Below are 12968 nucleotides of genomic sequence, written 5' to 3' on the forward strand. Positions count from 1 at the left end.
ACACACTGTAATTCACAGTATTAAAAAAGACAACATGATGTTATAAATTACATGAATTCAAATTAAATAATTTTATTTAAAAATTTAGATCGATCCTGCCAGCAGGTGCACACACAAGAAAACCTGTTCAGTGCATAAATTCAACTGTTAAAATAACACTAGTGAAAATGATTTCAAACATAAAATTTGTAAAGACAGACATTGACAGAGCATCATAACATAATACAATTTACAAATTTTGTTTCAGTCTTTTAACAGAGCCAAAAATATAATATTAGCACTTACGTGGATTTTGTTTTTATTAGTAAAGTTTTAAAAACTAATTTTAAGAGGATCATGTGCTTATAATTGACCATGGCTGGACTCGCATCATCAAACACAACCAATCAAATAAATATTCCGCCTTAAGGCCTTTAATGGGGTAGAAAATGCACATTTGCTCTCCAGGGTTTGAAGAGAATTAGCAATTTCTCAACTTTTTTACTTTTCGACCCAGTTGTGATATTGCTCAGATGATATATCAAACAGACACGGGTTTTAAGTTCTCCAGCTGGCCTCCAGGTAGGTACACACCAATGACTGTAAAAAATATGGACGACGCAACAGCCCCTTTTCCCATTGAACGCCTTGAGGGCAAAACGCCTGCTTGACGGGCACAAACTGTCGCAAAAGACTGCTGAAATTGGAGCCTTGACATGCGCAGAAGGACTGTCTGATGGAGCCAGAGGAGGAGCCGCGAAAATGAGCGGAGTCGAGCTTCCAACCAAACGCTTCAACCACGCCCCCCGATTTTAATTCAATTTTAATTCAATTCTTTATTCAATTGTTTATTTAATTTTTTTTGCCTCCGTTTTCATTTGGTTTATTCGATGCCTTCATTATATCTGGCAACGAGGAATTTACATTCTTTTTAATGTTAGCTGTTCAAATAAAACGCCAACAGTAAATGATGTAAATAAATAATATCTAACATTTACAGTTCTATTAGGTTATATAAGATTCGATTTTAAGAACCTTATAATGATTTATAACAGCAAATTCAGTAGATTACTTAATAACATGCCAAAACTTAAAATGCAGAGACGTCCTGTAAAGCAAGTTCAAATAACCTTACAGGAGATCAACGTGGAGATTATTATTTAGACACAAAGAGAATTACTGCTAACGATCTCCTGTATTTTCCCCGTACTTAAATGGGTTTATTTTATTGTGCAGTTTTATTGTCATTTTCGTATTTCTTAATTCTTGTGCACTACAAAATGTATTCAATTGTATTATTATTTAATACTTGTGCAATCGATACAGGTTTATTGTTATGTATTTTGTCCTTTATTTAAATAATTGCTATGTATGCTGTTTGCATCTTTATTCAAAGGTTAAACTCAGTGATACACTTTGCGTTCACATAGTAGCATGCGTTTGTTGTCATATCAACAAAAATATTTGTAATAACGTTAACAAATGTGAGGGTTTTATATGATGAAGATTCAATCGTGCCAGCTCCGGGCAGCAGCGCACATAACCTACTCGCGGCGTCGCGGGCTGATTCCGGCTTGCATGCGGCAGCGCCTGCTCGCTCGGCCGCCGCATCTGGCTCAATTTACTTGGGCTGGAATCGGGCAATGAGTCCAGGCTCCGGGGTAGGTCCAGCAGAGGTAGTCAGTCTGAGGGGTAAGTCTCCGGCAGGCAAGAACTGGCCCCAGTGTATTTTGCTATCTGGGTGGCTAGGCGTGTATTAGCAAACTAATAAAGCCCGAAAAAAGCTCTGACCTTAGCGAATAAACAGTGTTCCACCAGATCATGTATGTCAGAAACTGTAGTTTACTGCTGAACTCATTTTGTCATAGTAAAATATCACAGAAATCGAGTAATAACACTTCAGTCTTCTGCCGAAGCTCAGACGCACTGCTTTGAGAAACTGTCAATCACAGCTGTCAATCACGATGACACGCCCAGCATTAAATTATTGCTAAAAACAAACTGTTTACAAAAATGAGGATCTGCACCTATTTCAGCACAATAACCAGTGCCTTAATCGACCAGAACCATCTTTCGGGACATTTTATTGCAAGTGTAATTAATTTTTTTATTTGGGCTCAAGTCTCCTTCATTAACACGGAGGAGGCGGGCTTTCTGACTTGTACTGCAGCCAGCCCCCAGGGGGCGATCTAACGGCCGAGACCTTCACTCAAACACAGGCTTGCGGCACACTTGGTACACACGCAAATAAATGCTGCTCTCTCATTGGCTGTTGGTGATTGCCGATGTTATTTTCAGTCAAAACTCATTTCACACGGTATGATTTGAATCGCCGACAGCTCTAGATATTTAGGATGCCAAATATCTCACAGGCATCGCCGACTCATCAGGGATTCTCTCAGGGTGCTTTCACACCTACACTTTTGTTTCGGAACGTGTCTCGTTTGCCCAGTTAGCGCGGTTCGATTGGCATATCTGAACAGGGCAATCGCGCTCTGTTCCACGCCAAAGTAATCGCTCCGAGATCGCTTAAATGAGGTGGTCTCGGCTCGATTGAAACGAACCCTGGAGCGGTTCGATTGCAGTGAGAAAGCGATCCGATCCGAGCGTGGTTATATCACAGTGTTTTATGGATATGTAATAGGCTTACGGCTATATGAAGAGAGAATTATGAGTAGGGCGGGTAGTTTCGCGAGTCTCCGGATGCCCGCAAACGAGTGATGATCTCCCGGTAATCTCGCGTCTCTCTCCCAGTCCTCAAATAGGCATCGCCGCTCACCGTTCTCACCCCTCCCCACCGTGTCTCTCCTCAGACACGTCACGCGCGCGCACCCTGTCAATCACCACCAAACCACCACCTCTCCTGACAGCTGAGCGGAACGCTGCAAAATAAACCCTGACACTCTGACCAATGTAAGGACAGTTTACTCGCACGTGACTTGTTTTAGCTCTTTTGGTCCGATTAGAAACTTTGCAGTGTGAAAGCGAACCGCTCCAAGAGCAAAGAGCAACAATGTAACAATTTTAATCTCTGTTTCGGAACAACTGAATCGATTCACAGGTGTGAAAGCACCCTCAGATTGCGTCTTTGATAGTTTACTATGTGTGATTACTTGCGTGAATGAGCACTGATTTGCCTGTGATTTCAGACATTTATCGCTGATTTTTGGAAACCTGTCAGCGAGTCAAAATTTAGGGCTTAAATCATGCAGTCTGAACTCGGCATGAGATCTCAGCTGTCAAAAAGTCAGACTGAATGACAATGAAGATGCGCTAAATACAGAAGAAAATGCCCCCGGGGTTTGACGTCACCCACCCGTGACACTTTCACTATCCTGTGTTCTAAATTGGTTCCTCACAGCAATCTTAAACATTACGTAGCAGCAATTTTGCACACAGCACGCTTCAATAATAAAACCAAAAAGAAAAAAACTGTTTTGACATTTCCCCGTGGTCATTTGAATTGTTGTATGAATCGTGTAATCAAATTCTGAGCTCCTTTTGGTTCATGGATTGACGCGCATCGCAACTGTTGTCACACTGCAGGAAAGTGTCTGAAATCTTCTGACACTGCCAGAACTTCACCAGAGGAAAAATCTGATCGCAACGGGCACTAAGCGGCTGTCAGTGAACATGTCAAACCAATGATCAAAGATCACAGATTTTAGGCTATAGGATTTCAGGAATCTTTTAGGATTTCCCAAATTTTTCTCAGAAGACAGATTCGGGGCTGAAATCTAACAGTGGGAGCAGGGCTTTAGGTTAGTCATCCTTGTTTTTTCAATAAAAGGAACGCAATGGATCTAATCAATCTTCAACCTAAAGCTGACATCTTTAAAAGTGCTGCTTTCCGCTAAACTCAAGCCCTAGCTCCGCGCTCTAGCCCTGCCTGGTCTTCCACAGAGCCCAAGGCTCTAACTAAAGGACGTCGCTTCTCAATCTCCATGTCAACAACAAGACTATCCCGGTGCAAGGACTCTCCTTCCACCAACCGGACTGAGCCCGCCCCCATCTGTCCTTTAGACCCACCCCAACATCACCCCTTTTCCTTGGTCTCCAGCCCCTCCATCTAGCTCGGGCACCAGCTCAAACCCTTCAGCTACCCAAACATGAAGAAACTCTATCCTTCTTCATCAAACTAAGCAAAACAGACTAAACGAGAGAAGGACATTTCATATACATTTTCGATATCCCTTCTCCCCTAAGCCCATTTCAAACACTCTATCCATTTTAGAAAATCCCAAGCTTCAGACCCTGATAACCCCTGTTAATGGATGATTTAAACCATCCCATAACACACTTCTGGTTCTAAAAACACCTTAAAGACGTCCTCCCCCATTCTGGCTTCCCACCAGACTCATATTCAGCCACTCTTTCAGAATTGGCGCAGCCAATTGTAAACTCAAACGCAAATCAAACACATTAAAACAGGCCTTTTTTTCATTCTCAGCTGGATTCATGAGATTTATCTTCAACATCTGGCTATTTGTGTCATTTTGTTACTGGCAACATTTACTGCAAAACCCTTCTTCTGGCTGCTGGAGTTAGTGCTGATGGGGCAGGTGTAGATGCCAGAGTCCTCCAGAGTCACTTTGTCCATTTTGAGAGAGGCGTTTCCTCGCTGCATCTACTGAATGAACAGACTGGTGCGGCTGACACGGGCTGACATAATGAGGATTCTGCTGGTTCAGCTGATCCCGACTGTAGTAGAAGCTGTGAACTACATCCAGCCCTCAACAGTGCTGCTCAGATCCCATGAAGTCTTCACAGGAATGTGCAGGGGAGGATGAGCTTCTCATTGTAAAACCCAATGATAGGGCTTCGGGGAAGAGATCTCAAATTCAGCCAAACAGGACAAAGGAAATAAGACATACGAGTTTCACAATCATTACTCGGCTTATCAGTTTGTTGGCAGGTTTTGTCTTGTCTCAGTGGTTTACAGTAATGTTTGAGTCTCGATCTCAGATAATCATTTTCCAGATAACTTTGATCATATTTTCTGGAAACCACGTTTGAATTTTAGGTAAACATTTTCCCTTTCCTGTTCCCCCCCAAGCCACCTACACTAAACTAATGATAGTAAATGAAATCTCTTCCTTATAAAGCAATAGTGTCACCAATTATCAATGCTGAATAGAGTAATGATCAGTCCCAAAATCAGTCTATCAGCTCTAATAATTCTCTGAAATTATTATTTTAATTTTTTTATTAAAGAACCAATGCAAACTAGTATGTGGTCATATTACAGATGCTTTTACTATAGCGATATTAAATCTGGTTGAAAAATGTTGTCTTTATTTAATCACTTGTTCTAAAACTGAGTTTCATTCCTCCATTGAATACAAATGAAGATATTCTGAAGAATTTTGAATGTTAGATAGATAGATAGATAGATAGATAGATAGATAGATAGATAGATAGATAGATAGATAGATAGATAGATAGATAGATAGATAGATAGATAGATAGAAAGAAAGAACTTAGTTATTTACAATACAGCCATATTGACCTTATTCTCCGCAGACGAGCGGGCGCTGCCATTTGAATCTTTTTGGCACGAGACTTCCGGTCTCATTCACTTCCATTCATGTTTAGACATTAAAAACTGCTCGTTTCGCTGTTTGATGTTGCAAACTGATATTTCCTTGTTATATTATTCTACTTGGTCTGTATAGTCATGCAAACATTTGTTTGTAGAGCAAGTAGTTTGACCGTTTTTTGCCGTTTATTATTCCTTGTCATTTCTCCCATAGGCGACTGAAAAGGAAGTTCTAAGACAATCGCGAAAACAGGCGCACTTCCGCATTTTAGAATAAGGTCAATAAACAGACAGCACTAAAAATGTGAATCAAAAGCAGAATGCAATCAAAGCAGTATCTCCACTGTCCATATCACCTCTTTTTTTGTTAAATCAAAGAACCAGGCAATGTTGAATAAATCAAACTGATAGTTTTGTAGAAAATTAAATTAAACCTTGTGTTAATTGTGGTCGTGACTTAACATTCTTCTTCAGTTATGCAGGTTTGGTCTTGCTATCTGTACAATGGCCTTCTAGTTGTGCTCAAAAGCCTTGTGATGCCATTCCACTTTTTTTTTTTTTTACATTATCACCCAGACATTTTTTATGTGTGTGACTAATCTGTACAAGGTTGAAATGGTTGTAAATTTGAATTAAAGTATTGTTTATACTGACATCGTTCCTGGAACACTTGCATCTTATTTTATTTTTAGTTTGATTGAGCAGATAAAAAGCAAAGGCAAGAAAAGGGATTGAAAGTGGATTCAAAGGTAAGGGAGTGTAAAAAAATCTTAAATCACACTGACATGTGCTGGTGACAAAATTAGAATATCTTTAAAAAGCTGATTTATTTAACTACTTATAATATATGCATTTATTCCACGAAGATTGAAAAAATTAAAGCCTTTGTTTCTTTTATTTTTGATGATTTTGATAACCAATGAAAACCCTGAATTCAGTATCTCAAAAAATTTGAATATTGTGAAAAGGTTCAGCATTGAAAACACCTGGTGCCACACTCTAATCAGCTAATTAACTCAACACCTGCAAAGACATTTAAATGGTCTCTTAATCTATTTTTGTTGGCTACACAATCATGGGGAAATGGTTGATTTGACAGTTGTCCAAAAGGCAACCACTGACAACTTGCACCAGGAGGGCAAGACAAAAAAGATCATCGCAAAAAAAGGCTGGCTGTTGACAGAGCTCTGTGTTCAAGCACATTAATGGAGAGGTGAAGGGAAGAAAAAGATAAAGTTGAAAAAAATTGTACAAGCAATAGAGATAATCGCATCATATGGATAAAACTGCGAAACGAAACCTGTTCAAAAACGTGGGGGTGATTCACAAAAAAGAGTGGACTGCAGCTGGAGTCAGTGCTTCAAGAACCACTACACACAGATGTATGTGTGCAAGACACTGGTTTTACCTGTTACATTCCTTGTGTCAAGCCACTCTTGAAGAACACACAATTTCAAAGCCTCTCGCTTGGGCTAATGATTGGACTGCTGCTGAGTGGTTCAAAGTTATGTTCTCTAATGAAAGTCAATTCTGGAGTGATTGATAATTTGGAGGAAGATAGGAGAGGCACGTAATTTACATTGAGGTCCACTGTAAAGTTTACATTGTCAGTGATGGTTTGGGGTGCCATGTCATTTGCTGGTGTTGCTCCACTGTGTTTTCTGATCTATACCAGGATGTTTTAAAGCACTTCATGCCTCCTGCTCCTGACTTTATGGACATACAGATTTGATTTTTCCAACAGGACTTGGCTCCTGCAGACAGTGCCAAAGCTGCCACTTCCTGGTTTAAGGACCATGTTATCCCTGTTCTTAACTGGCCAGCAAACTTGCCGGAACTTAACCACTTAGAAAATTTTTGGGTGAAGAGGAAGATGTGATATCAGACCCAACAAGGCTGAAAAGCTGAAGGCCACTATCAGAGAAACCTGGGCTCTCATGCTAACTGAGCAGTTCCACATACTGATTCACTCCATGCCATGCTGCATTGCTGCAGTAATTTGTGCAAAAAAAGCCTCAACCAAGTATTGAGAGCTGTACATGCTCATACTTTTCGTGTTCATACTTTTCAGTTGATAGTATTTTTATTAGAAATGTTTTCTTTGTATTGGTCTTCGGTTATATTGTCATTTTCTGAGATACTGGATTTGGGGTTTTCATTACTTGTCATAATTATTAAAGGAGAAATAAACACTTGAAATATATTAGTCTGTGAAGAATGAATGTATACATTATACAAGTTTCACTTTTTGAATGGAATCGGGGAAATAAATCAACTTTAGGATATTTTTATTATATGACCAGCACCTGTATACACATAATCTGTGAAGTAATATTAATCACACTGGTGGGATATTATACAAATGTATATTTTATTTCAGCATCACATGAGTAAACATGTCACTTGATACGGAGGCAAATGTAAACAATTGAAATATTAAACAGCACACAGTGGTCCCATAGTCAAACATAAGTACTACTAACACACTAGTTCACAGTATAAAATTACATGTTATAAATTACATGAATTCAAATCAAATTCCATTTTTAGAGAGAAACTAATTTAATAAATATCGTTGTAAAATGTTACTGTGGAGCAACAAGATCCTGCCAGCAGGTGTGTGTAAAAAAATACTGTTTAGTGCATAAAGTCAAGAGTAAAATGTATAACACTAATGGAAATGGTCTCAAACATAATGCTTGTTAAGCAGGACATCAGCAGTGCATCATAATATGATATGACTGACAAATTCTGTTTATGAAATTTTTAGCTCTGTTAAAAGTGTTTAGCACCTAGGAAGATTTGGTTAGTTTAGCTGTGACAAACACACCAGATATCTGACATAAAGATCAGTGGAATAATGCATTGAAATGGTATTTAACATGAAAGGATCATCACAGCACAAATAAAGTGTTTATTTGTTAAAAACTGGTTTAAAATAACTTGAACCATGTAACAATAAATATAATACTAAATTCTGTCCTGGAAATGATCATCATTAAAAAAACAGCATAACCATCATAATCATACATTTTCACTCAGACTTTTAGTTTCACTGGAGGAACTTTGTTTGCTCTTTTCTGCTTTTCTTCTTCTTTTGATAAAGAATACAAACAATAAAACCATCGCGAGCAGCAGCAGAGCAACTGGGATCAAAATGAAGCATTCAGAGCATCTGTTCTCTTCTTGTTTTTCAATTTTATCTGTAAAGAAAAAAAAATAATTATGATTATTGTAAATAGTACAGTGCATGTTTGGAAGGAGAAAATAATGACAGAACTTTCATGTTTGCTTAAACTATCTCCATCAATATTGATTGTTCATAAACATTTAAAAATGCTTATATTTATTGATTTCTTTTACAAAGTCCTCACCTGACGAAAGCTGGATCTCTCTTCTGATGTCTTGCCCCAGCGGTTTGTTGTGCAGAATAAATGTCAAAGATGAATTTGAGACGTCAGAGAGTTTTATCCAGCTGGACACGATGTAAAGTCCTGTGCTTGTGTCCTGTCTGAGGTGTGTTTGAGTCTGGTTGGTGATGTCTGAGTTCTCCATCAGCCACTGCAGTGTTGGAGAAGGGTATCCTCCATCTGACGTCACCAGCAGATTGACTCCATCCGTCAACATGGAGAACTGCAGACGAGGCTCAGAGTAGAGCGCTGGGAAACACAACACGCATGTTAAAACAAGCATTTTTCCCATTTTCTGAGCTCGATTCATGAGATTCATCATCAACATGTCTATATGTGTCATTTTGTTACCTGCAATATTTACAGCAAAGCTCTTCTTCTGGCTGCCGGAGTTTGTGCTGATGGAGCAGGTGTAAACACCGGCATCCCTCTGAGTCACTTTGTCCAGTTTGAGAGAGGCGTTTCCTCGCTGCATCTCCTGAATGAACAGACTGGTGCGGCTGACATAATGAGGATTCTGCCGGTCCAGCTGATCCCGACTGTAGTAGAAGCTGTGAACTACATCCAGCCCTCGCTGCCATGTGATAACAGTGCTGCTCAGATCCCACGAAGAATCCACAGGGAATGTGCAAGGGAGGATCAGCTCCTCACCGTAAAACCCAATGACAGGACTTCGGGGAACAGAGATCTCAAATTCAACTAAAGAGACACAAAGAGGAAAGAAGACATTTATTTTACAATCATAACTTGAATGATCAGTTTGTTGGCAGCAGATTTCTTCTTGCATTAAGCATTTACAGTAATATTTGAATCTCAAACTAAGATTTACTGATAATGAGAATCAAAAGCGGAATGCAATCAAATGAATGTTTCTTTAGCTCCACTGTCCACGTGCCCTCGTGTTTATAAACTAATGAGATCATAATGAAATGACATCATGAAAGCACCTAAATCCCAAGGTCACATCTAATCTGGGTCATGATGATGAGTCATTATAACATTCATTCTGACTAAGCATGTCTCGGCATGTTGGCAAATGCCAACACACTATACAATATATTATGGGTGCTGTCCTAACATATGCTATATTATACAAACAAACACGTGGGCAGAGAGACTATTTTAGGGGTTTAAAGATATAATCAAACCACTTTTATCGTCACATCACCAGCAGCACGTGTGCTATAATAAGTGAACAACTTATCTAGCTACAGGCTTCAGACAGTGCAAAATACAATGACACACTTTACAAACACAGTATTAATTTAAATACAGTCTATACATAAATAAATAATAAATATGAAAGGTACACATATGTAAACACAAACAGATCACTTTAAGATTACATTATAGTTTTGAGATACTTACTGAAACAGGAGGCTTCAAGAAGTAGGAAAAAAAAGCAGAACACCTTCAAGTTCATATCACAATCCACGACCGCAGGAAAGAAGTAAATCCTTTAACACTCCTGAATCACTATTACCAGAAACAAAACAAAAAACTCAGTGATTTTGTTTAGTTGTATGTGGGTGAAGCCGAGCTGATCAACAGCAGAGGTCCGATCCCGATCACTCTCGATGAACTCTGAGCTGTCACTCCATATTGTCACTGTATTAATGTCCGCCCCATAGTTACGAGATTTAGCCCCGCCTCTATTGTGTAACCAAAACATCCACGCGTGAAACCGGCAGGGGTGTGTCAGAGGAGAGGAGATCATGTAGAAACCAGCAAAACCAGCTTACAGCATCAAAACATCAAAACCAACATGTTTTTTTTCCAGGAGGGTAGTTCACTTCCAAAAAAAATCCCCCTTTACTTGCCCACGTTTCCTTTTTGAGTGTAAAACTAAAAGAAGATATTTAAACTGTAGATATTAAAGATATTAAACCTGTAACCATAGACTTCTATAGTATTTGTTTTTTCTTTATTGATGTCAATGGATACATGATTCCAATATTATTAAAAATAAATTCGTTTGTGTTCTACACAGAAAGAAAACTCATAATGATATGAAACAACTTTAAACAAAAACGTTTGTGTACAATGAAAAAAAGAATCTCAAAAAGTTTTGTGACAAATGAAGGTTGAGTAAATGACAGAAATGTCATCATCCCCAAATTTGAGCTCGGTTTAATAGCAGCTGTTTTCATTTATTTTTTCACTCTAGGAAGACAAACTTGGGAAACTTTATTTCTAAATAACACATTAAAAAACAAAACCCATTTTAACATTAATGATCTGGGATCTGATATACCACAATGATTTAAATATGTGCCCTGGTTGTCCGTGGTGTAAAGTAACTAATTACAAATACTCAAATTACTGTAATTAATTACTTTTTCTCAGGAATTGTAATTTACTGAGTAGTTTTAAAAATGTGTACTTTTACTCTCACTTGAGTACATTTTTATTGCAGTATCTGTACTTTTACTCTCACTACTTTCCTTCAACCTGCAGTCACTACTTTATTTTTCTTGTCTATGGGGATTAGAAAAATCAGTCCTGTAATTCCCGTCCAATCAAATCACACATTGAAGGTAAATCGCTTCATAATGAAATACCTGAAGACATGGGTGATTTATAATTGCAGCAAACTGTTTGGTAGCATTAAAAGTGTCCAAGAAGATGTCCAAATTCTTTACACGCAATGACCCAGAGACTGTTTAGATGCAGGTCACTGATGAGAAAATGACAGATGTTTACTGTATGGGGACCAAAATGGCCTTAAACACCCAATGAGCACAAGACATCAACATGATGTCCAATTGACGTTGTACCCCAATGTCTTAAGGCGATGCATTTTGTTTGGTATTTACTATGATCTTCTATGTAAAGCTGCTTTGACACAATTTACATTGTAAAAGCGCTATACAAATAAAGGTGAATTCAATTTAAATTCAAATCGGGTTGACGTCAGAACTTACTGTCAGACCAACGTCAATGTCCAACCGAAAACCAACCAAATATCAACGTCTAATGATGTCAAAGCTTGAAGTTGTGTGAACGTTACCACCATGACGTCTACCTGATGTTGAATTTTGGTTGCCACACCTGATGAATAATTATCAGTATTTGACGTCAGTGTGATGTTGGTTTAAGATGCTAGCTCAACATTGGATTTTGGTCACTTTCTAACACAACCTAAAATCGACTAAATATCAACGTCATTTAACGTCGTTATTAGACATCAAATTAATGTTGTCCTTAGACGCTGGCTAGACATTGAATTTTGGTCACTTGACATCACAACCTAAATCTAAGCTAATATTAACATCCTATGACGTTGTGTGCCTACTGGGCAATAACTACATGCACTACAGAATGTTACGTTTACACACATCCACAAATTACATGAACACATTAGCTTTTCACAGTGTAATACTCACTACTAGTACTTTTGAAAGGGCTACTTTTTACTCCTACTTTGAGTAATATTTACAACAGGTACTTTTAATCTACTCGCACTACATTTTTAGGCAAGTAATGGTACTTTTACTTGAGTATGATTTTTCAGTACTCTTTCCACCACTGCTGGTTGTTAACGACGCACACTATAAAAAGATCTGACCTCATACCGCCAAAGACATTACGATATCGCAAAGTCGCCACAGCAACCTGAACAGCAAGGAGAACAACCGACAACATTCTCGAATCTAGTAGATACTACTGGTATATGCGTGATGACGTCATGGAAAACAACGTCGTGCGGGTGTGGCAACGTGATACGTATCAACACCCAAACACACCAAACAACACACTCAAAGTTCCTAAGGACAATCCCTAATGCTTACTATAGATATATAGCCTACATGTATATATACTTGCTGAAATTTCGCTCAAAATGTTGAGTCTCTTAAGCAATCGTTTTTAAAGCTTAGGATAGTCTTTATTGATAGAGGCTTTGTGAAGATTTTCTCTTTTCTCTTTCCTAACTTTTGTTATTGTATTTTCTCTTCAATGCAGTGATGTTATTTTTATATTCAATTAAAAAATTTTCTGATTTAGAGGATGAATCCAAACACATGTTTTTAAATGCACAT

At 38.4% G+C, this 12968-nt stretch overlaps 1 protein-coding gene across 9 annotated transcripts; it reads right to left on the reverse strand.

Moving 5' to 3' along the window:
• Positions 1-7870: 7870 nt before the first annotated feature.
• On the reverse strand, positions 7871-12596 carry zgc:153911. Of its 9 annotated transcripts, XM_087278563.1 has the most exons (6): positions 12504-12596; positions 11490-11605; positions 10297-10404; positions 9280-9627; positions 8893-9177; positions 7871-8721 (listed from the first exon to the last, which is right to left on the reverse strand). In XM_087278563.1, exons 3-6 carry the CDS (start codon positions 10349-10351, stop codon positions 8543-8545), a joined length of 867 nt encoding a protein of 288 aa, XP_087134689.1. In that variant the 5' UTR covers positions 10352-10404; positions 11490-11605; positions 12504-12596; the 3' UTR covers positions 7871-8542. The 9 variants fall into 9 exon arrangements, with proteins under 9 accessions (XP_087134689.1, XP_087134687.1, XP_087134681.1 ...); XM_087278561.1 differs by lacking the exon at positions 11490-11605 and having other exon boundaries at positions 12544-12596; XM_087278555.1 differs by lacking the exon at positions 11490-11605.
• Between the last annotated feature and the right edge of the window lie 372 nt (positions 12597-12968).

Source organism: Danio rerio, chromosome 13 (assembly GCF_052040795.2).
Source record: "Danio rerio strain M-AB ecotype USA chromosome 13, GRCz13ab, whole genome shotgun sequence".
NCBI classification, from domain to species: Eukaryota; Metazoa; Chordata; class Actinopteri; order Cypriniformes; family Danionidae; genus Danio; species Danio rerio.

Excerpts from the sequence above, each read along its gene's own strand:
- zgc:153911 (XM_087278561.1), bottom strand. The coding sequence starts at position 10,351 with ATGAACTTGAAGGTGTTCTGCTTTTTTTTCCTACTTCTTGAAGCCTCC. Across the intron at positions 9,628-10,296 it reads TCTTGAAGCCTCCTGTTTCA|TTGAATTTGAGATCTCTGTT; the intron begins GTAAGTATCTCA and ends GTGTCTCTTTAG. Across the intron at positions 9,178-9,279 it reads CTTTGCTGTAAATATTGCAG|CGCTCTACTCTGAGCCTCGT; the intron begins GTAACAAAATGA and ends TGTGTTTCCCAG.